The 23,509-nt window shown below is 45.1% G+C and overlaps 1 protein-coding gene across 3 annotated transcripts in view; it reads left to right on the forward strand.

Annotated features, from left to right (window-relative positions):
• LOC118384624 (palmdelphin-like) overlaps positions 1-22,959 on the forward strand; it is a 29,360-nt gene extending 6,401 nt beyond the window's left edge. The window contains exons 2-9 of one of the 3 annotated variants that reach the window (XM_052491234.1): positions 8,442-8,559; positions 14,517-14,568; positions 16,726-16,806; positions 18,442-18,521; positions 18,766-18,844; positions 21,556-21,583; positions 21,848-21,931; positions 22,554-22,959. In XM_052491234.1, coding sequence (XP_052347194.1) covers positions 14,524-14,568; positions 16,726-16,806; positions 18,442-18,521; positions 18,766-18,844; positions 21,556-21,583; positions 21,848-21,931; positions 22,554-22,954 — 798 coding nt within the window. In that variant the 5' untranslated portion in view covers positions 8,442-8,559; positions 14,517-14,523 and the 3' untranslated portion in view covers positions 22,955-22,959. Of the gene's footprint in view, positions 1-8,433; positions 8,560-14,516; positions 14,569-16,725; positions 16,807-18,441; positions 18,522-18,765; positions 18,845-21,555; positions 21,584-21,847; positions 21,932-22,553 lie in introns of all 3 variants that reach the window. The other 2 variants (XM_052491233.1, XM_052491232.1) reach the window with 2 other exon arrangements.
• Positions 22,960-23,509: the final 550 nt, after the last annotated feature.

A 23,509-nucleotide genomic window follows, 5' to 3' on the forward strand; every position in this document is an offset into this window, starting at 1 on the left:
TGCCCAGAAACCTGCTCCTTTTACTCTCTGTTCCGGACGTGCTAGACGGCCAGTTCGCATAGTCTTTAGCCGTACCCTTATCCTACTTCTCCTCTGTTCCTCTGGTGATGTAGAGGTTAATCCAGGTCCTGCAGTGCCTAGCTCCACTCCCCAGGTGCTCTCATTTGTTGACTTCTGTAACCGTAAAAGCCTTGGTTTCATGCATGTTAACATTTGAAGCCTACTCCCTAAATTTGTTTTACTCACTGTTTTAGCACACTCTGCCAACCTCAGTCTTAGTCGTGTCTGAATCCTGGCTTAGGAAAACCACCAAAAACCTTGAAATCTCCATCGCTAACTATAACATTTTCTGCCAAGATAGAACTGCCAAAGGAGGCAGTGTTGCAATCTTCTGCAAAGATAGTCTGCAGAGTTCTGTATTACTATCCAAGTCTGTACCCAAACAATTCTAAAAATGCACCTGTCCAGAAACAAGTCTCTCACTGTTGCCGCTTGCTATAGACCTCCCTCTGCCCCCAGCTGTGCCCTCAATACCATATGTGAATTGATTGCCCTCCATCTATCTTCTGAGCTTGTGCTACTAGGTGACCTAAACTGGGACATGCTTGACACCCCGGCCATCCTACAATCCAAGCTTGATGCCCTCAATCTCACACAAATGATCAATGAATCTACCAGGTACAACTCCAAATCCGTAAACACGGGCACCCTCATAGATGTCATCCTAACTAACTCACCCTTCAAATACACCTCTGCTGTTTTCAATCAAGATCTCAGCGATCACTGCCATATTGCTTGCATCCGTAATGGGTCTGCGACCAAACGACCACCCCTCATCACTGTCAAACACTCCCTAAAACACTTCTGTGAGCATTCCTTTCCTATTGACCGGTGTATCCTGGAATGACATTGACCTCATCCCGTCAGTAGATGATGCCTGGCTATTCTTTAAAAGTGCCTTCCTCAACAAGCTTGCCCCTTTCAAAAATAGATATAGTCGTTGGTTCACTCCAGACCTGTTTGCCCTTGACCAGTACAAAAACATCCTGTGGCGTTCTGCATTAGCATTGAATAGCCCCCGTGATATGCAACTTTTCAGGGAAGTTAGGAACAAATATACACAGGCAGTTAGGAAAGCTAAGGCTAGCTTTTTCAAACAGAAATTTGCATCCTGTAGTACTAACTCAAAAAGTTATTTGACACTGTAAAGTCCATGGAGAATAAGAGTACCTCCTCCCAGCTGCCCACTGCTCTGAGGCTAGGAAACACGTTCACCACCCATATATCCACTATAATTGAGAATTTCAATAAGCATTTCTCTACGGCTGGCTATGCTTTCCACTTGGCTACCCCTACCCCGGTCAACTTATATTGCTAGAGTGTTTATTACTGAATGAGGATTAGGCCTTTTAAATTTGATGTTGCCGGCCAGACAGCAATCGCTGTAATGCCGTAATGTTGATTGGTCATTGTGGGTAGTTTCATTCTGATCATGGACGAACGGCTGAATCACTGAAAGTAGCGTAAGGTTCACCAGCTTTAACTCATTGTGCTATGGCTTTTCTCTCCATTGTGATGACAACTCTGCTGTTAATGGAACTGTATAACGTGATGATAATGGTCAACAGTGTAAAGGATGAGGTGTTGTGTGTGTTGGGTAGAGGTAGAGAGAAGTCTATGTGAGCAGAGCAGGTTCTCAAAGTTAACCAGGCATGCTTATAGGCCACATTCTACAGACCAGAGCCATAGCTATTGAGTGCTAGGCAGCCCAGAAAAGCACGTTTCCACCTCCCTGAATGCATATTTTGTAGACCACCGAACAAGTTGACCAATTCTTTTAAAAGCCCAGCTTTTTAACTATTTATGAGATGAGATTTTCCTGGGTCAACACTGTGTATTCTCGGCCCTCATTGTGCAGAATATTCCATTCAAACAATGTGCTGTTGCAGACTACAGTAACACTTCATGCAATCTAGAGCACATTGTTTCTAACTGCTTATTTATGCAGCCAAGTGTCCATGTGTATCCATGTGTATGGACAGTAATGTCAGTGGAGGATTGAGGTGGGGTGAAAGCGTTGGCTGCATCTGATCATTTTGTACCCTGGTCTGTTCCCATTAACTATAGCTAGGCTCAGTCACCTCCTTATGGTATTGCTTTGATTTGGCACGGTAGGTACCGCAGGGAAGAGGATGCAGCCTGACATACTGTACATACACAGCAGTTGGGACAGCGTTTCCCTAACTAGGGTTCGCCTGGTTTGAAAATGAGTTCGGGAGAGAAACTTGGTTCATGGAACTGGGGTTATGCCAGGACCCTCCAGTAGCCACTAGATACAGTTGTAATTAACAGAGCAGTTTCAGTTTTCTTCCTACAAATGTGGCTCCATCGTTTGAACGGTTTAAGCTACAAAATATTATGACCCCATCACTGAAAGGTAACACTCTAAGAAACATGTATGTGTCTTCTGTTTCCTTCTACCATGCCCACAAGCCACGCAGGACATTAAAACAGAGTAGACAAGACCAGGCCCTGATCTTCTGAACTTCCCTATACCTTTCTGATGCATTTAATTTACTTCAAACCATACTCCCTTCAGATTGAAATACTGTCACAAGTACCGGCAGACTGATTTGTAATAAACTGTCATAGCTCAATAATAAAAAAGTATACATTGGCTGTTGATTGCATTACTTCTTTTACATGGTAGGGTCACAAAACATTTTTTACATCAAAATGGGGTCACGGGCCAAAAGGTTTTGGGAACACCTGAGTTTGGATCACGTATTAACTGAATACTTGAACAGTTTATGCTCAACACAACCACACTGTCACGTCTCATGTTCCCACCCTGTTTCATCCATTGACAATAGGACAGGCATTTATACTGAACAAAAACATAAAAACAACATGCAACAATTTCAAAGATTGTATCGACTTACAGTTCATACAAGGAAATCAGTCAACTGATATAAAATCATTAGGCCCTAATCTATGGATTTCACCTGACAGGGAATACAGATGTGCATCTGTTGGTCACAAATACCTTTTAAAAAATTGGGTTGTGGATCAGAAAAAGTCCGTATCGGGTGTGATCACCATTTGCCTCATGCAGGGTGACACAGAGTTGATAGAGTTGATCAGGCTGTTGATTGTGGCTTGTGGAATGTTGTCCCACAACTCTAAAATGGCTGTGTGAAGTTACAAAATATTGACGGGAACTGGAACACGCTGTCATACAAGTCGATCCCGAGCATGTACAGATCCTTGCAACACGGGACTGTGCATTATCATGGTGAAACATGAGTTGATGGTGGAGGATGAATGGCATGACAATGGGCCTCAGGATCTTGTCACGGTATCTCTGTGCATTCAAATTGCCATCGATAAAATGCAATTGTGTTCGTTGTCAGTAGCTTATACCTGCCCATACCATAACCCCACCGCCACTGGGGCACTCTGTTCGGAAAGTCGACATCAGCAAATCACTCGCCCACACGAAGCCATACACATGGTCTGCGGTTATATATACTGCCAAATTCTCTGAAATAACTTTGGAGTCGGCTTATGGTAGAGAAACGAACATTAAATTATCTGGCAACAGCTCTGGTGGACATTTCTGCAGTCAGCATGCCAATTGCACTCTCCCTAAAACCATGAGACATCTGTGGAAGGTTCACCTGTGTAATGATCATGCTGTTTAATCAGCTTTTTGATATGCCACACCTGTCAGGTGGATAGATTATCATGGCAAGGGGTATAAACACATTTGTTCACACAATTTGAGAGAAATAAGCTTTTTGTGCGTATGGAAAATATTTTATTTCATCTCATGAAACATGGGACCAACACTTTACAAGTTGCGTTTATATTTTTGTTCAGTATAAACGGCACACAGTTCAGTACTCTTTCTAGGAAAACTGTTAACCTCTGCGCACCGTACCCGTTAGCGGGATGAAATTCGACAACATACGGTGATCGCTACATAAATAGTCATATTAAACATTCATGAAAATACAAGTGTCTCACATGTTTTGAAAGCCTAGAATTTTGCTAATCTTGCTAACTGCGTTGTCAGATTTAAAAAAGGATTTACGATTTACGAAGAATACGATGCGATTATCTGAGGATAGAGCCCCATAAAAAACAACTATTTCAACCAGTACAGGCGTAACAAAATCACAAACTGCAATAAAATGAATTGTTTACCTTTGACGATCTTCCTCTGTTTGCAATCCCAATGCTCATTGTTACACAATGAATGGTCTTTTGTTTGATAAAATCCATTTTTATAGCCTAACACGAAACATTTTGTGAACCGCTTGTGTCGTGAATTCCGTCTCATTCCATTTTCGATGTAAATACACACACTAAACGTGACTTTTCCAGTCATGTTTGGTTTCATTGCAATCAACTGGTTTGTTTGTAACACAACCAAACCTGATGGGTCATTTCGTGGGACGTATTGACTGAAAGAAACCGATTTGAAGACAACAAGTAATGACATCATTGTGCACCAATGATATGACCGCTGTTTCGTTGATTGACTGTATTTGAACCCAATGACCACTGATCGTCTTGAACTCTAGCTGGGTAGATAGCCAATGAGTTGAGGTAAACGGCAATATGTAATGTTTATGTGTTGGAAGACCAACCCATGTAGTGAACTCTGGCGTAAAGAGGGTCATTCGCCATTGAAGTTTCACACCGGAAGGAGCAACGCAGTTACGGAGTTACGCACAGCGTTGTTTTGGTAAAGCGTATCTTCAGCTGTTTATATATCAATCAGTATGGCGACTAAGTCAGGGAAAGTTAAATCTAATTCTAGATATACAGATGTACACACAATTTTAGAAGAAATTGATCGGGAAAGTGAGACAGAGATTGTTGGAGGACGATTAATTTAGCGATTCCCAAATGGAGGAATATTTTTTGAACGGAGAGGACATCATTTTGGACTGGTAAGTTCTTCTCATGCTAATCACAAATATGATTTGTGATTTTTAAACATTTTAGTAGCAATATATAAAAATGTAATGTAATGAAATGTGAGATGCGTGTGTCTGCCGCCCCACCCCACCACCACATTAAATAGCCTATTTGAGGCTGTTGAGGGGAGGGCAGGCCCACAACAATGGCCAAAGTGAAATGAAGACAGTAGATACAGCTGGTCTGTTGTAATATAAAAAAGACAGTAGATCTAGCTGGTCTGTCATAATATAAATGAGACAGTAGATCTAGCAGGTATATAATAATATATTCAACCTTATGTTCCATGTACTCTATATATATCTGTTTATTATACCTGTTGATACAGGGCTCATATGTGAAACTATTCTAACTGAACATTTTATTTCACAGTGACACTGACTCCGAATGGCAAGGTGTCCATCCCCCACTGAAGCTGGTTCATCCAGCTCCTGCCACAAGTGGTGTTCACCTGCCCAAATGTATTTCTGCAGGCATAGATGTGCCTCAGGGCCAAAAGGGCACAGCATGGAGGCTTTGCTGTGTTCTTTGCAAAATGAAGTCCCCCATCACCTGCACTACATGCTTGGTGACCCTCTCCTTTACATCATAAAGAGACTGCTATGGCACCTGGCATCAGCAGCACAATATTGTGTAGAGGACTGAGGGTCTTCCAAATATTGAAAGTGTTATTTTGTAAATGTATATATATTTTTTCATGTTTTTTCTCCATTTCTTTTTTTGGGGGGGGGGTGTTAGAATATAGTTATTCCATTCAAAATGTATAACTTCACCAATTTGGCCACTTGGGTACATTTGGGCTACTTGTGTGGGACACCTGGTTGACTTCATGATAAATGTCATGTAGCACATTCATTTTGGAAGTTATAATTTTGAATCCTTGCACAAGTACTGTTGCCCTCTTATGTTTTTCACTGAAATTGTCCCCATCATCGTATCTGAATGTTTGTTTTGTCTTGTTCATTTTAAAGATGATGATACAACAATAAAAAAGTTTTTTTATTTACGTTTTTTTCATTGTATTTTCTAAACCAGATCTATTGTGTTATATTCTCCTACATTCATTTCACATTTACTCAAACGTCAGAGTGTTTTCTTTCAAATGAAATCAAGAATATGCATATCCTTGGTTCTGAGCCTGAGCTACAGGCAGTCAGATTTGGGTATGTCTTCAGGGGGAAATTGAAAATAGTAGGGGGTAGCTCTAAGAGGCTAAGAAGTGAGAGAGCATTTCCATCCAAGTGTGTGTGCCAGGGAAAGTTGGTGAAGTGTGTGTGTTAGTAAGTGTGTGTGTGTGTTCGTGCGCATGCGTGTTTGAATGTGTTTGAACACATGCACGTGATAGGTGGAGCTCCTGTGTGAGCTCTTGTGAGATTAAATGGAGTGTATTGCTGCATCTTACTTCCTGTTGGGAAGCAGCATACTGTTTCTCCTTATTCTAATTAGAGACGTTGACAGAGAGGCTCAGACAAACAAACAGAGCACACATGAGCCATCTGTGCTACCAAGCACAGCTCTGATGGTAATTGAACCCAATGATGAAGTAATCCACAATGACAATGCAAATGCTTGGTAGGCAACAGACACATGTCCTGCAATCTGGGCCTCAACATGGCATGAGCTTCATTGTGTGTGTGTGTGTGTGTGTGTGTGTGTGTGTGTGTGTGTGTGTGTGTGTGTGTGTGTGTGTGTGTGTGTGTGTGTGTGTGTGTGTGTGTGTGTGTGTGTGCGCGGCCCAGGTGGAAGTCCCTAACAGAGAGTCCATTAATGTGAGTCAGTCTCCCCTGCTAAGCTGTGTGCTATCAGCTGAGTACTGGCCTGGAAGTCCTGGCTCCTAGCAGCCCATCATGTGCCAGGCTGAGGAGGGTTGGGGCTCTCCTGTCCTGAGCCAAGTACAGTTCTACAGTATGTCTAGACAACAGTGATTCCGATGGAACGTGCTGTATTCTCTAGTTGACTTCATTGTACTGGAATGTTAGCTGCACCTCTGTTCCTGGAAATGGTGGTGTTGGTTACAGAGTTCAGGACATCCCATAGTTACTGGTGTATGAATATTGTTGCTGGGTGAACACCTCTGCTAAGGCCAATTATCTCCCTGATTCCCTGCCTTACATCCCATTTAGAGATGTTTTGGATGTGAATAAAATATTTAGCTAGTATGACTACAGCTGTGTACTGACTTACCAGGAGAGATGTGTGGCTTCCTGATAACCTCCAGAATCTCACTGGGAGTTTATACCGTTGTCACATCTCCAGAGTTCCCACCGTCACATCAGTCACAGAGCTGTGAGCTTCCTCCTCCAGACCTGCTTTTGATTTCGGGGAAGAATGCTCCATGAGTTACACTTCTGTGGCATTCAAATCAAATATTTCTGATTCCACTCATATTCTGTCACTTTTACGGCTCCCTATACTTTCAGCACTCAATCTACCAAACACACGTACACAGATTCACACAAACAAACAAGTGCATGCTGACATGCACACCCACAACGACTTAAAGCACTTGCACTTTATTAAAAACCGAAAGTATAAACAATTGAATCCATGCTTTCAGCAACGGGAAGTAGAGGAGGACTTGGAAAACAACACAGAAAGTAACTTTAAAAACCGAGTCGATTCCGGGGGACATATAGAATGCCTTCCTAGTGCTGAATTATACATTAGAGAGCGGAGCAGTGTAACTTTTGTACATGACTGGTTTCTGGGACAGAGAATCGCTTTCTCTCTGGACTGGCTGACTCTCACCCCCATGTAGAATATGGCTAAGTGTCAGGGTCTGAGTTTGTCTCACTCTGTGGACTGGATGTGCCATGAAGACCAGTGGCCAGACCACATTGGCCATTTCTTGTTTTTACACTAACGATTGCGATTACGATGCATTTAGGGCCAGGAGTTTTTCCCAGATCATGGGACCTGGCCAGAAAAAAATCTGCTCCCTAGTTATAGCCACAACTAAGGCCAAGTCTTTTCCTGGGTAGATCACACAGTCAGGAAAAACTCCTGGCACTCAACTTAATGTATACCAGAAATCCTGGAGACCAATTGACCCCCATCCCAGGGCTGGTCTGGTCTCCCCCACAGTGAGTCCATGGGGAGCTCCAGGGAGAGATCCATTCCAGCCCCGTCCACATAGTTAGGATTCCAGGGTGAGGTTATCCTGATCCTCCACACTGTGATAAACTGGGTTCCATATGGAGGAGTAACATTTACATGTTACATTTTCCCCTATGTTTCCACCCACTATTCCAAACATATGGGCAGTGCTCTTCTTGAGTATTGTTCGTACAGCATAGTGATTACAGTAATACTGAATGTGTAAAGCATTTAAACTATTTCTGTATGCATCAGTAATGCATACTGTACTGTATGGTGTCAGGCTACAGAATGTGCCTCCTGCTGTGCTACTGGTGTAAATATCTCTGTGTTCCTCCCCCCCTCCAGTCTCACAGTCACATTCAGTGAGCCGTGCCTTAAGCGGAAAACACAGAGGAGATTTCCAACCCCCTTGGAGAACATAAGGCGCTGACTGTCAGACGTCTTGCAGTTGTTTCTGGCTGAGAAACACAGGTCAGATCTATCTATCTCTCTCCCACACACACATCACCCACCCATTTACATCCCCCACCTTTCTGTACATACTATCGGTGTTCCCCTGTGAGACACTCAATGTGACACACACACACACACACAACACACTCACGCCGTCCCTGGATCTCACCCACAGCTGGAGAGAAATCAGTTCAGCCTGAGTGGGCACTCCATGTTCCGTGAGCACTCCTCTCTGCTGACGAGAGAGAGAGAGAGAGAGAGAGAGAGAGAGAGAGAGAGAGAGAGAGAGAGAGAGAGAGAGAGAGAGAGAGAGAGAGAGAGAGAGAGAGAGAGAGAGAGAGAGAGAGAGAGAGAGAGAGAGAGAGAGAGAGAGAGAGAGAGAGAGAGAGAGAGAGAGAGAGAGAGAGAGAGAGAGAGAGAGAGAGAGAGAGAGAGAGAGAGAGAGAGAGAGAGAGAGAGAGAGAGAGAGAGAGAGAGAGAGAGAGAGAGAGAGAGAGAGAGAGAGAGAGAGAGAGAGAGAGAGAGAGTGACAGAGAGAGAGAGAGAGAGAGAGAGAGACAGAGAGAGAGAGAGAGAGAGTGACAGAGAGAGAGAGAGAGAGAGAGAGAGAGAGAGAGAGAGCGACAGAGAGAGAGAGAGAGAGAGAGAGAGAGAGAGAGAGAGAGAGAGAGCTCAGTGACAGAGAGAGAGAGAGAGCTCAGTGACAGAGAGAGAGAGAGAGCTCAGTGACAGAGAGAGAGAGAGAGCTCAGTGACAGAGAGAGAGAGAGAGCTCAGAGAGAGAGAGAGAGCTCAGTGACAGAGCGAGAGAGAGAGCTCAGTGACAGAGCGACAGAGCGAGAGAGCTCAGTGACAGAGTGGGGACAGGTGAGGGACACCCAAACACCAGCCTCAGTATCTGTGCTTACATTCCATGTTGGTCCCGTTCCAAGACTCCGCTCAGTGGAAAAGGGTTGCAGGGACTGTGCTCGATTTGTAGCTGTTGGAAGTACATTGTGTTTTCCCCTCAGGTCACAGAGGACCCAGGTGTCGCTCTTTCCTCTATCTCTCTCTTTCAGGTCAGGGTCATCTCAAGGGGCTGAGTTACAGTACAGTGTACAGGGACATTTGATGCATGGAAAGTTTCTGTCCCTTTGGCCCTAGTCATTTCTCCTCGGAAGTTACATTTAAGTTAAGCAGAAACCCTGCGAAGCTCCCTGGAAGGTCCGGTTCCTTGACGTCCTCCCAGGAAATCTCTCTCTAAGGAGATATGATAAGCAGCACACATCACATTAGCTGATTCCCAGGAGAATACCATGCAACAAATGGTGTCTAGAAACAGCAGCAACAACCCCCCCCTCTCCAGGGTAGCAGCAGCAGCCAGTCGTACCCAGACAGACACAGAAGGACTGGGGTGTCCTAGTGAGTGTGTGTGTGTGGGGGGCTCTGTGATGGCTGGCGGTTGGCAGTGTGTAAGGCGTCCATCATCTGGACAAAGAGAGTCCCCCGGGTTGGCAGCGCCCTCGTGCTTCTTCTAATGAACCTCTGCCTGTGGCACTCCATCACCGTGACAGTGCCCACTAATGACCCCCGTGTTGGGTGTGAGACGTCACAGCCCCTCCCTCTCCATCACGGCCCTGCCGTCAATACAACGCCCCCTTTACCAACACCCCCTCTAGAGCCGTCCGTCACCCTCACTACAATGCCCACCTGGGACTAACAATAGCCCTGTGTGGCTGATTATGGCTATATCACACTGTAGCTGTGCAGCCCTCAGACACCAAAGAACCATCCTCAATCTCTAACCACTTATGCTATAAGTGGTAATACTCTCAAGTGTAGTACACTCTGTAGTAATACTTTGTAGTGTAGTACACTCCGTAGTACACTCTGTAGTAATACGCTGTAGTGCAGTACACTCTGTAGTAATACTCTGTAGTGTAGTACACTCTGTAGTAATATTCTGTAGTGTAGTATACTCCCTAGTACACTCTTTAGTAATACTCTGTAGTGTAGAACACTCTGTAGTAATACTCTGTAGTGTAGAACACACTGTAGTAATACTCTAGTGTAGTACACTCTGTAGTAATACTCTGTAGTGTAGTACACTCCGTAGTACACTCTGTAGTAATACGCTGTAGTGCAGTACACTCTGTAGTAATACTCTGTAGTGTAGTACACTCTGTAGTAATATTCTGTAGTGTAGTATACTCCCTAGTACACTCTTAGGTAATACTCAAATCAAATCCAATTGTATTTGTCACATACACATGGTTAGCAGATGTTAATGCGAGTGTAGCGAAATGCTTGTGCTTCTAGTTCCAACAATGCAGTAATAACCAACGAGTAATCTAGCTAACAATTCCAAAACTACTACCTTATACACACAAGTGCAAAGGGATATAGAATATGTACATAAAGATATATGAATGAGTGATGGTACAGAGCGGCATAGGCAAGATGCAGTAGATGGTATCGAGTACAGTATATACATATGAGATGAGTATGTAAACAAAGTGGCATAGTTAAAGTGGCTAGTGATACATGTATTACATAAGGATGCAGTAGATGATATAGAGTACAATATATACGTATACATATGAGATAAATAATGTAGGGTATGTAAACATTATATTAAGTAGCATTGTTTAAAGTGGCTAGTGATATATTGTATATCAATTCCCATCAATTTCCATTATTAAAGTGGCTGGAGTTGAGTCAGTGTGTTGGCAGCAGCCACTCAATGTTAGTGGTGGCTGTTTAACAGTCAGATGGCCTTGAGATAGAAGCTGTTTTTCAGTCTCTCGGTCCCAGCTTTGATGCACCTGTACTGACCTCGCCTTCTGGATGATGCGTTGTGCAGACCTCACTACCCTCTGGAGAGCCTTACGGTTGTGGGCGGAGCAGTTTCCGTACCAGGCGGTGATACAGCCCGACAGGATGCTCTCGATTGTGCATCTGTAGAAGTCTGTAGAAGCCTAATTTCTTCAGCCTCCTGAGGTTGAAGAGGCGCTGCTGCGCCTTCTTCACGATGCTGTCTGTGTGGGTGGACCAATTCAGTTTGTCTGTGATGTGTACGCCGAGGAACTTAAAATGTACTACCCTCTCCACTACTGTTCCATCGATGTGGATAGGGGGGTGTTCCCTTTGCTGTTTCCTGAAGTCCACAATCATCTCCTTAGTTTTGTTGACGTTGAGTGTGAGGTTATTTTCCTGACACCACACTCCGAGGGCCCTCACCTCCTCCCTGTAGGCCGTCTCGTCGTTGTTGGTAATCAAGCCTACCACTGTTGTGTCGTCCGCAAACTTGATGATTGAGTTGGAGGCGAGCGTGGCCACGCAGTCGTGGGTGAACAGGGAGTACAGGAGAGGGCTCAGAACGCACCTTTGTGGGGCCCCAGTGTTGAGGATCAGCGGGGTGGAGATGTTGTTACCTACCCTCACCACCTGGGGGCGGCCCGTCAGGAAGTCCAGTACCCAGTTGCACAGGGCGGGGTCGAGACCCAGGGTCTCGAGCTTGATGACGAGCTTGGAGGGTACTATGGTGTTAAATGCTGAGCAGTAGTCGATGAACAGCATTCTCACATAGGTATTCCTCTTGTCCAGATGGGTTAGGGCAGTGTGCAGTGTGGTTGAGATTGCATCGTCTGTGGACCTATTTGGGCGGTAAGCAAATTGGAGTAGGTCTAGGGTGTCAGGTAGGGTGGAGGTGATATGGTCCTTAACTAGTCTCTCAAAGCACTTCATGATGACGGAAGTGAGTGCTACAGGGCGGTAGTCGTTTAGCTCAGCTACCTTAGCTTTCTTGGGAACAAGAACAATGGTGGCCCTCTTGAAGCATGTGGGAACAGCAGACTGGGATAGGGATCGATTGAATATGTCCGTAAACACACCAGCCAGCTGGTCTGCGCATGCTCTGAGGGCGCGGCTGGGGATGACGTCTGTGGCTGCAGCCTTGCGAGGGTTGACACGTTTAAATGTTTTACTCACCTCGGCTGCAGTGAAGGAGAGTCCGCATGTTTTGGTTGCGGGCCGTGTCAGTGGCACTGTATTGTCCTCAAAGCGGGCAAAAAAGTTATTTAGTCTGCCTGGGAGCAAGGCATCCTGGTCTGTGACTGGGCTGGTTTTCTTTTTGTAATCCGTGATTGACTGTAGACCCTGCCACATACATCTTGTGTCTGAGCCGTTGAATTGCGACTCTACTTTGTCTCTATACTGACGCTTAGCTTGTTTGATTGCCTTGCGGAGGGAATAGCTACACTGTTTGTATTCGGTCATGTTTCCGGTCACCTTGCCCTGATTAAATGCAGTGGTTTGCGCTTTCAGTTTCATGCGAATGCTGACATCAATCCACGGTTTCTGGTTTGGGAATGTTTTAATCGTTGATATGGGAACGACATCTTCAACGCACGTTCTAATGAACTCGCTCACCGAATCAGCGTATTCGTCAATGTTGTTGTCTGACGCAATACGGAACATATCCCAGTCCACGTGATGGAAGCAGTCTTGGAGTGTGGAGTCAGATTGGTCGGACCAGCGTTCAACAGACCTCAGCGCCGGAGCTTCTTGTTTTAGCTTCTGTCTGTAGGCAGGGATCAACAAAATGGAGTCGTGGTCAGCTTTTCCGAAAGGAGTGCGGGGAAGGGCCTTATATGCATCGCGGAAGTTAGAATAGCAATGATCCAAGGTTTTACCAGCCCTACCAGCCCTACCAGCCCTGGTTGTAGTGTAGAACACTCTGTATTAATACACTGTTGTGTAGTACACTCTGTAGTAATACTCTGTAGTGTAGTACACTATGTAGTGTAGTACACTCTGTAGTAATACTCTGTACTGTAGTACACTCTGTAATACACTATGTAGTGTAGTACACTCTGTAGTAATACTCTGTACTGGGGTGCACTCTGTAGTACACTATGTACTGTGGTACACTCTGTAGTACACTCTGTAGTACACTCTGTAGTAATACTCTGTACTGTAGTACACTATTGTGTAGTACACTACGTAGTACACTCTCGTGTAGTACACTCTGTAGTACACGCTGTACTGTAGTACACTCTGTAGTAATACTCTGTAGATTAGTACACTATGTAGTGCACTCTGTAGAGTAGTACACTCTGTAGTACACTCTGTACTGGAGCACACTCTGTAGTACACTCTGTACTGGAGCACACTCTGTAGTACACTCTGTAGTACATTCTGGACTAGTGTCATTGTCATGTCAGTGATGATCAAAGCTGTGACAGGTTGGTTTACAGCGTTTTATTTACAGTTGATGATAACGTATGACTGGAGTGAAAACAGAGGGGGAAAGGCAGTGTGAACCCGAATACATCTTCTGAGAGCAGCTCTCCCCTCCCACTCTTACTGTAAGTCAAACTGATCCATAGTCCTCTCCTCAGCCTCTGTGTTCCTCCCTCTTCTCATACACTTTATGTGTGTGTGAGGTTGCTGCTCCAGGAATCAATCGTTCCTTTCATTTCAATCAGCCTTATTACTGTTGGGAGCTCAGCAACTCAGCATCAAAGGCTGCTATGTGCTCTCCCTTCTCCCAGTTCCTCTCTGCTCTCTCACTTAGGGTTTTAGAAAATAATTATATAAGAATTATATGTAGTATCATATCAAGTACAGGCAGTTTTCCAGTCACCTCTGTGGAAAGTGTATAATAATATGAGCATGTAGTTGGTGGTTTGAAGGATGACAGGACAACACCCAAAGGACCCAGTACATGACAGAATACAGTAGTGTAGCAGTCTCTCCATGATAAGCCTCTGCACTGCTTTGATATATGACTGATCTAGGATCAGGCATCACATCATCACACTCTCTCATCCACTGTCCCGCAGCGAGGGGAATTGAAAATCAGTTCTGCGCTTTCACTAAATATGTGTGGAACAACTTTAAATAATTGAGTTTCATTTAAATGATGAACAGTTTTCTGGACTGCTACAGTAGGATAAAGTAATTATAACTCTCCTCTGTGTTCTTGTGTTGTAGACCCAACATGGACGAGGCAGAGAAGTACCAGCAGAGAGTGCAGGCTATAGAGGTGAGTCTCAGGGATTTAGTTCCACCTTACAAATGTATTTGAACTTGTGCATTGATAAAGACGCACAACAACGGTCAGGGCTGAGAGGTTTTTACTCTGCATCCAAGCAGTGATCTGTAAATAGTTACCCTTTTTAACCTCACATTCTGCAGAACTCAACACAATTAAAGACATTCTAGCATTAGGCACACAACCCACACAGAGCACATTGACATGTACTATACATTATGCGTATATGATGGATATCTCCCCCAGCCATGTACATCTACATCACATACCTGCTCTCCCTCAGCCATGTACATCTACATCACATACCTGCTCTCCCTCAGCCATGTACATCTACATCACATACCTGCTCTCCCTCAGCCATGTACATCTACATCACATACCTGCTCTCCCTCAGCCATGTACATCTACATCACATACCTGCTCTCCCTCAGCCATGTACATCTACATCACATACCTGCTCTCCCTCAGCCATGTACATCCACATCACATACCTGCTCTCCCTCAGCCATGTACATCTACATCACATACCTGCTCTCCCTCAGCCATGTACATCCACATCACATACCTGCTCTCCCTCAGCCATGTACATCCACATCACATACCTGCTCTCCCTCAGCCATACATCTACATCACATACCTGCTCTCCCTCAGCCATGTACATCTACATCACATACCTGCTCTCCCTCAGCCATGTACATCTACATCACATACCTGCTCTCCCTCAGCCATGTACATCTACATCACATACCTGCTCTCCCTCAGCCATGTACATCCACATCACATACCTGCTCTCCCTCAGCCATGTACATCTACATCACATACCTGCTCTCCCTCAGCCATGCATCTCCCTCAGCCATGTACATCCACATCACATACCTGCTCTCCCTCAGCCATGTACATCTACATCACATACCTGCTCTCCCTCAGCCATGTACATCTACATCACATACCTGCTCTCCACATCCACATCACATACCTGCTCTCCCTCAGCCATGTACATCTACATCACATACCTGCTCTCCCTCAGCCATGTACATCCACATCACATACCTGCTCTCCCTCAGCCATGTACATCTACATCACATCTACATCACATACCTGCTCTCCCTCAGCCATGTACATCTACATCACATACCTGCTCTCCCTCAGCCATGTACATCTACATCACATACCTGCTCTCCCTCAGCCATGCTCATACCTGCTCCTCAGCCATGTACATCTACATCACATACCTGCTCTCCCCAGGTCTGTCCATGTTTGAATAATTCAATTGGGTTGCATGGTGTTTGCTTCAGCAGGGCCACTACTGATCTCATCAGCAGGGTTAAACACTACAGGGACCTTGAGCATTAAGATACAGTACACACACACACACACACACACACACACACACACACACACACACACACAATGCTCGTGCCTTCCCTCCATGCTTTATCCTGTCTTTCTTTGATGCATTGGGGTCTAGCCAACTCCCACATGTTACGCCCCAACACAGTTCTTACTGAATTAGGTTAGACCAAAATCGTTAATGAAATTCTGATCTAAATTAGCCCTTCTGTTTAGCGTAATCTAATTGCAGTTGCTTTTGAAAGGAGGGATGTTGGGGAAACTATGAGAAGTCCAAAGGGATAGCAGTCTCAGGCCTGGATTGGTGCTAATGTATGGGAGTGAACCGCTCCTCATAACAGAACATGAATGTGCAGTATGTGTGATATGTGTGTTACTGTCAGACTAGCTGATGAAGATGGAGTGCTGGCATGCCCACGTGCTCCTAGCCTTGCCTCCGCTTCATCTCCGTTTCTCTGCACTTTGACCTTTAAGAACCAGCTGTTCCACCGGTCAACAGCATATATGTCTATGGGGCTTGTCACTGTGATCTACTGTCACCGCTTTTCAGTTATACTGTAATAAGATATACAGTACTGTAGTTGTGCTGTTATCTTCTCCTTCACTAGCATCATTCAAATGACAACTATGACTATCTCAATAGAGCTTGAAAGCAGTGTGAGCTGTGGGACTCGTCTGAGATGCTTAATAACAGGAAGTGCTCCTCATTAGGTTCAGAAACATAAGTATATCTCTACCTCCACTCAACCCTAAATCTCTCTTTTAGTTGTTCTCTTTCTCTTCTTCTCCCATCACCAGGACAAGCGACGTAAGCAGCAGGACGACGAGAAAGCAAGGAGGGAGATGGAGGAGGAGTGGCTGACGCAGGCCCAGCACAAGGTCTGTCTGGATCTGTCTGTCTGTCCTTCCCTGTTGTCCTGTTGCAGGGAGCCACATGTCTGGCAGCTGGTTCACATGCCCAGGGTTGAGCCCTCCTGTGTGATGATAAACTCAATTAGCTCCATAACACCAGACAACATCCCCAACACCATGAGGTGTCCTAAGGCATTCTCTATTCCTCTATTCTATTCTTTTTTTCCCTCCTTCCTGTTCAACTCTCTTCTGCTCATCATCTTACCATGACCTCTGCTACCATAACCTCTGCTACCATGATGTCTGTAACAGAGAGAGAAATCACATGAAAGAGAGGAACTGAAATGATGAGGTGGTTGTAGAGAAATAGGGAGAGAGTGAGTCAGAGTGAGAGAGAGAGAGAGCTGTGCATTGTGTTGATCTTTGTCAGTAACTCTCTCCTCCACTGGGACCACCAGCACTGATCCCTGTTGGACCCCATTAACTCCTTCACGTCAGATCAGCGGTGGAGTGGCAAGAACCGCTCCATCAACACATATCACTCAGGCAGCCGCCCACACAAACAGTCTACTCTACATTACTGGGTTTGCCTGAGGATGTGTGCTGTGCTGGCGGCACCAGCCTTACACATGGCAGAGGAAAGAGAGTTGTCCTTCTTCTTCCTCAGTGTGAAGTGTGAGAACAGTCTCGTGTTCCCAGTCAGCCCAGCAGTTAGAGCATCTCTGTATGCACAGCTCACTTCCCCTCCTGTCTTACATTTCTTTTCTGACTCTGAGCACAGTAAGAGACTGGTCCACATACGTTCCATCCAAAAGGTTGTCTTGGCAAATAGTTGTGAACAAGGCCCACTTAGTGTCACCACCACTCCAATCTAATGTTGTGTCATTGTCACCACCGTCTGTCTGTTGTTGTTGCTTAGCTTCCTCTCACACTCCCCACATTGTCGTATGACTAATTGATGAGGCTTGGAGCCAGGTAGGACTATGTTCACCCCTCAGCTTGGTGTTGTCATACCTGAGTTAGAATGAAAGGAGGACCCCTCCTTTACTGTACCTCTGGGCTCTGGAAGGTTTCTGCTTCAAAGGTTGAAAGCAACTAACTGAGTCGCAGCTAATGTAGGTTGGTCCATTTACAAACACTCTCTAAATAAACATGGTCAGGTTTATTATTGTCAGTCTCAATCAAACCCCTTGTGATCAAGCCTACACCCGGGTTTGAGGACGTGTGGCTCTCTGAGCCCTCCCTGTGAGGGATCCGGAGTGGGGGCAGTTTCTCCCTCACAGACAACACCAGGCTCTTGGCCTCACTCATCCTGCTGGAGATCCAAAATGGCAGCCAGAGCTCTGTGTCTAGGGGCTGTTTGTTTTGGTTACTGCATACTGGATAACCGTTTCAGTATTCATAGAGACAGAAGGCTTTTGTTTTTGTTAGCTTCTTTTGCTATGGGGATTTTGAGAGAATAGGCTTGTTTTGAACTGATGAGCTGGCAGGTGGGGAAGCTGCATGCTGTGAGAGATGGCTCAGAGCATAGGCCGTTTCATGCATATGCTAACTGCACAGGACATAGCAGACCCTAGTCATAGTCACCAACCCTCTTTCTCTCTCCATCCCTCTCTCCCTCCCTCCATCCCCCTCTCTCTCTCTCCAAATCTCTCCTCACAGCGGAAGTCCTTGAGGGACCAGTGGCTGAGCGAGAACCCCCAGCCTGTCCCTGGGCACAGCGCTGAGAACTACACAGAGGAGTGAGACACCCACGGCACACACACACACAATCTATCACTCCCCATGCCTGTTGGCTGAGGGAGTTGATATGCTCAGATGTTTTTATATCTCTTACATAAAGCACTTGATACTGACCCTCCCCTGAACTGTAGTCATGCCTCTGCATGTATGTATTGTATGTGTGAATGGGTTTGTATGTTAATGTGTTGGTTTCATGTGTCATGGGGTGTTACGGTCATCATTGTGTGAATGTGTGTGTATTAGGTTGCCAACTGAAGAGGATATAGTGGAGGTCATTGAATCCACAAGCTACACAGTCACCAATGCCCAGAACCACAGCCAGGCAAGTGGAGAAAGCAGAGACATTCCGAGAACCTGCGTTTCAATCTGATTTTTAATATACTCAATCAACTAAAATACCTCTGTGCCATATTAAATATCTTAGCAGATTTTCCCCATTATACACTGAACAAAATTATTAACACAATATGGAAAGTAAGCATTTCTCCTTTTCCAAGATAATCCATCCACCTGACAGGTGTGGCATATCAAAAAGCTGATTAAACAGCATGATCATTACACAGGTGCACCTTGTGCTGGGGACAAGAAAAGGCCACTAAATTGTGCAATTTTGTCACACAACGCCACAAGTTTTGAGAAAGCATGCAATTGGCATGCTGACTGCAGGAATGTCCACCAGCGCTGTTACCTTAAGCCGCCTTCAACATCGTTTTAGAGAATTTGGCAGTACATCCAACAGTCCTCACAACTGCAGACGTAACCACGCCAGTCCAGGACCTCCACATCCGGCTTCTTCACCTGTGGGGCCATCTGAGGAGTTTTTATGTCTGTAATAAAGCCCTTTTGTGAGGAAAAACTCATTCTGATTTTTTTTTGGCTGGGCCTGGCTCCCCATTGGGTGGACCTGGAACAAAGTGGGTGGGCCTATTTTCAATGACAGGCCCATGCATGGCTGCACCCCTGCCCAGTCATGTGAAATCCATAGATTAGAGCCTAATGAATTTATTTCAATTGATGGATTTCCTTCTATGAACTGTAACTCAGTAAAAACATTGAAAGTTGCGTGTGTGTTTATATTTATGTTCAGTATGCTTTTTTAGGCCCAATGGTGTGTTTTACTCAATGTTTTTACATCAATAACAGCTGATTCAGTTTGGAACTGTGTAATATAAATAGCAGATTTTTCACAACTAACAGCAGTTGAAGATCTTTTCCCTCACTAAGCCTCTTGATCCTACAGATTGATGTTCAGCAGAAACCAATCCTCTCTTTAGTGAAGTATCCCGTTGTTCATGCAGTTATGATTCAGTTTTCAACAGATTGGTTTTTGCCTCCCTTTGGAAATCAAACCACAGTACAGTTGCAATCTTTGCCGATCACCCTGTTTTAAAGTAGGAGTGTATGTATCACCCAATGGAAAACTGACTCTGACATTTAGTGACGTTATAGCCCTCCACATTGGGTTATGACCTATTTTAAAGATTGACATTTAGTGTATTTGCCTACCCTTGGAAAACTGACTCTGACATTATAGCCCTCCACATTGGGGGATCCCCTGTTTTAAAGTAGGAGTGTATGTATGCTACCCAATGGAAAACTGACTCTGACATTTAGTGACGTTATAGCCCTCCACATTGGGGGAGCCCTAAAGGGTGTCTGGCTATTGACTGACAGGACTTTGACCCCGTACCAACTGTGAACTCTACAGGGGAACATACACTGAGTGTATAAAACATTAGGAACACCTTCCTAATATTGAGTTGCACCTCCTTTTCCCCTCAGAACAGCCTCAATTCTTCGGGGCATGGACTACAAGGTGTTGAAAGCATTGCACCAGTAGCAGTCACTGGGGAAGCCAAGCCAGAATAAAGTGACAATTGCGTTGTTTGCTCTATAACCTGTTAGTTCATATGCCTTGCCACTGTGATATATAGGCCTAAGGCAGAGACAATAAGAAGATACAGTGGCAGAATAATTAAACCACACCTTTTTATCATCACAAACCAGAGAGCAAGATCTGTCCGGTGAAGTCTACTAAACAACTGTTGATTTAGAACCATGTAGTTACCGCAAGACACAAAGAAAACAGGAGCTGCCTCCACTATTCCAACACCATTTCAACTTCAACATTTCAACATCATCAAATCACCTCTGCTTCGTCTAATACAGTGACAACTAAAATATACCAAAAACTATTTAGTCCAATTAATGTAAGTTAAATATGATGTGGCTGTTCATGTGAGTGAGCTTTGATGTGAGATGCGTGTGTGTGTGTGTGTGTGGGTGTGTTGTGGGTGTGTGCACAAAAGTGGAAAAAACATGTTGACTCACCCTACCTGTAGAGAAACACCAATGTCATCCTGCTCTCTTTCCTGTTGACGAAACGATCTATGACTCTGTCATACAGTACACACTTGTATTTTTTGTTGCCTTAGGCTACCTGGCTAAAATGCTTCCCTTCATGGGCAACGATTAGCTAGTTAACATTAGCCTTCTACATCTAGCTACATATTGAACTTCCATCCTCTCAGTCCAGGGGCACAATGTATGAATTTATGGTTGGATCAGAATCTCCGTTATAATCATTGTCCAGCATGGAGAATTAAGTAAAACCACAAGTCCAAATCCTTATCTCCATCCATGGCTAATTTAGGAAAGGTAACATCAATAAGGGATCATAACTTTGACCTGGATTCACCTAGTCAGTCTATGTCATGGAAAAAGCAGGTACACTCAGTGTATATAATATACTGGCCATTACTTGAACTTTTACATTCAGGTTCATGTCTGGTCCATCTTTAGCTCACACTAACACTTGGTAAGGAAGTTCAGTGTGTATTCCTCTCTAACACTCTAACACGAAGCTGAGCCCAGCGCCACACTGCTCTAATGGTTACTGTGACATATTTATGCCAGTGCGCAGGGCCTGAGAGAGATAAGGGATGAAGAGGAAAGTGTTTGGGGGAGACAGTGACTGTAGGACCAATTGGACCAGGGGTTCCACTTAAAATAGTCTCCTCTGTTTCCCCATAGGCTGACATTGAAGAGGGTGAGATACAAGGTAAGCTTCACCTGCATGGTTATTTAGCTCTAGGCCTGGATATCTCGTTTGTTCTCACTTTCTCTTAGACCATCCTGCATGTGAATGTTCTTTCATCTCTTTCTGACTGACACTAATGTAATCAGGGTGACAGAATGAAGCCACAGCTGTGATTATTTTATAATTGCTATGATATAACTCAAATGCATGATTGTTGCTCAGCACATTATCATTTGTATATGGAAAGTACATTGGTTTTGTATTAGCTGTATCTTTATCTTTTAGTCATCGTCAGAGCTGCTGGGGGTCAGCTCCCGGGGCCAGTAATGGAGAGGGTTCTCCATGAGAATGGACTGGAAGGTCGATCAGGTACTGTTTGGGGAGGATTCCACCACAGAAATATGATAGTGCTCACCATCATCCACACCATTGATTTGGGACGGGCCCAGCCACAGTGAAAATCTAAACATACCTTCACTATGAGGGAAAATGTATTTCTCTCCATATTTTTCTCAATATCTGTTCCTGTGGCTGGGTTTTGCCTCCAGGGTACGGCTTAACGATGTGGCTGGCTGGGTTGAAGGGCTGGAGCAGAATGCAGGCGATAGTTATATTTAGGCCACTTTGTTTCTCTTGGTACATTTCTTATGCATGCTGGGGGCTATGGAGAGTGGAAAGGGTACTGGGTTGTGCACTGTGAGCCTGCACATTGACCTTGTGCTGTTTACTCATGTTGTGCAGGCTGACATTAGCAAAGAGGGCTCTGACATATGCCACAAAAATGTGCCTCCTCGCCCTTCACCTACTGGTAATGTAGGCCTTCCTTTAGGGGAAAGGCTATATTGATAGAATTTGAGTGGTGGTATGGGTAGAATATAACATTAATATTTTATGTTTCTATAGTCCAGGTAATCCATGCTCTGACCATGATTCCAAATATAGTGACTTGACTGTTATATTGCCCAGTATAATTTCTCCCTCTGTGTTGCAGTGCTGGGGATGGTTGCAGTGCAGGTGGAGAGGGATTCAAAGACAGGGGTCACCAAGATCAGGTCTGTGGTGCCCGTGTCTGGAGCACCCAGGGCCTTGGGGGAGACGGTGTTCAATGACAGCAGGAAGAGCGTCCACCACATCGGTGGGGCAGAGGGGCAGCCTTCTGCTGAGGAGCTGGGACAGCTCCTTAGTGTCATCAACGATGTCGGGATGCAAGTGCTGCTGGATGAGATCCCAGTTGTACCACAACAGAAGGCAGAGGAGAAGATAGAGGTTGGTGGTGGGATGGAAGAGGAGGTGGACAATGTGGAGGACCTGCTGCACCTACAACCCTGGGCTACACTGAGGAAGAAGTTGAGGTTGTGGGGCATGAGGATGATGAGATGGACGAGGAGATAGAAATAAGAGTGGTGGAAATTGTGGAGGGCCCTATCCGACCGACCGACCTGGGCTACACTGAGGAAAAGGTTGAGGATCTGGGCTATGAAGATGATGAGATGGACAAGGATACAGGAGTAGGTCAGGTAGACTTTGTGGAGGGCACTGTCACACTGACCTTCCTGGGCTACACTGAGGTAAAGTCAGAGAGGGAGGGTCTGGGCCATGAGGATGATAGAGAGTTGGTGGAGGTGGAGCGGGTGATTATTTCTGACTCGGGTGAGGAGGAGATTGTTCTCCAATCTCCTGTTCTTGGATCTGAGACTGAACCCTTTCTGGGCTACACTGAGCAAAAGGTTGAGGCTGTGGGGCATGAGGATGATGAGGAGGACGTGAGTGGATTGGTTGTCTTTGTGGAGGGCCCTGTCCCACCTGTCATCCTGGGCTACACTCGGGAAGAGGTTGAGGATCTGGGACATGAGGATGATGCCCCCAAACCAACCCCACGCTACAGAGCCGAGGAAACAGGAAGGAGGGCATACAAACACAATACCAAGTGCTGCTCTATCATGTGAT

The sequence above is a fragment of the Oncorhynchus keta genome, chromosome 32 (genome assembly GCF_023373465.1).
Source record: "Oncorhynchus keta strain PuntledgeMale-10-30-2019 chromosome 32, Oket_V2, whole genome shotgun sequence".
NCBI lineage: Eukaryota > Metazoa > Chordata > Actinopteri > Salmoniformes > Salmonidae > Oncorhynchus > Oncorhynchus keta.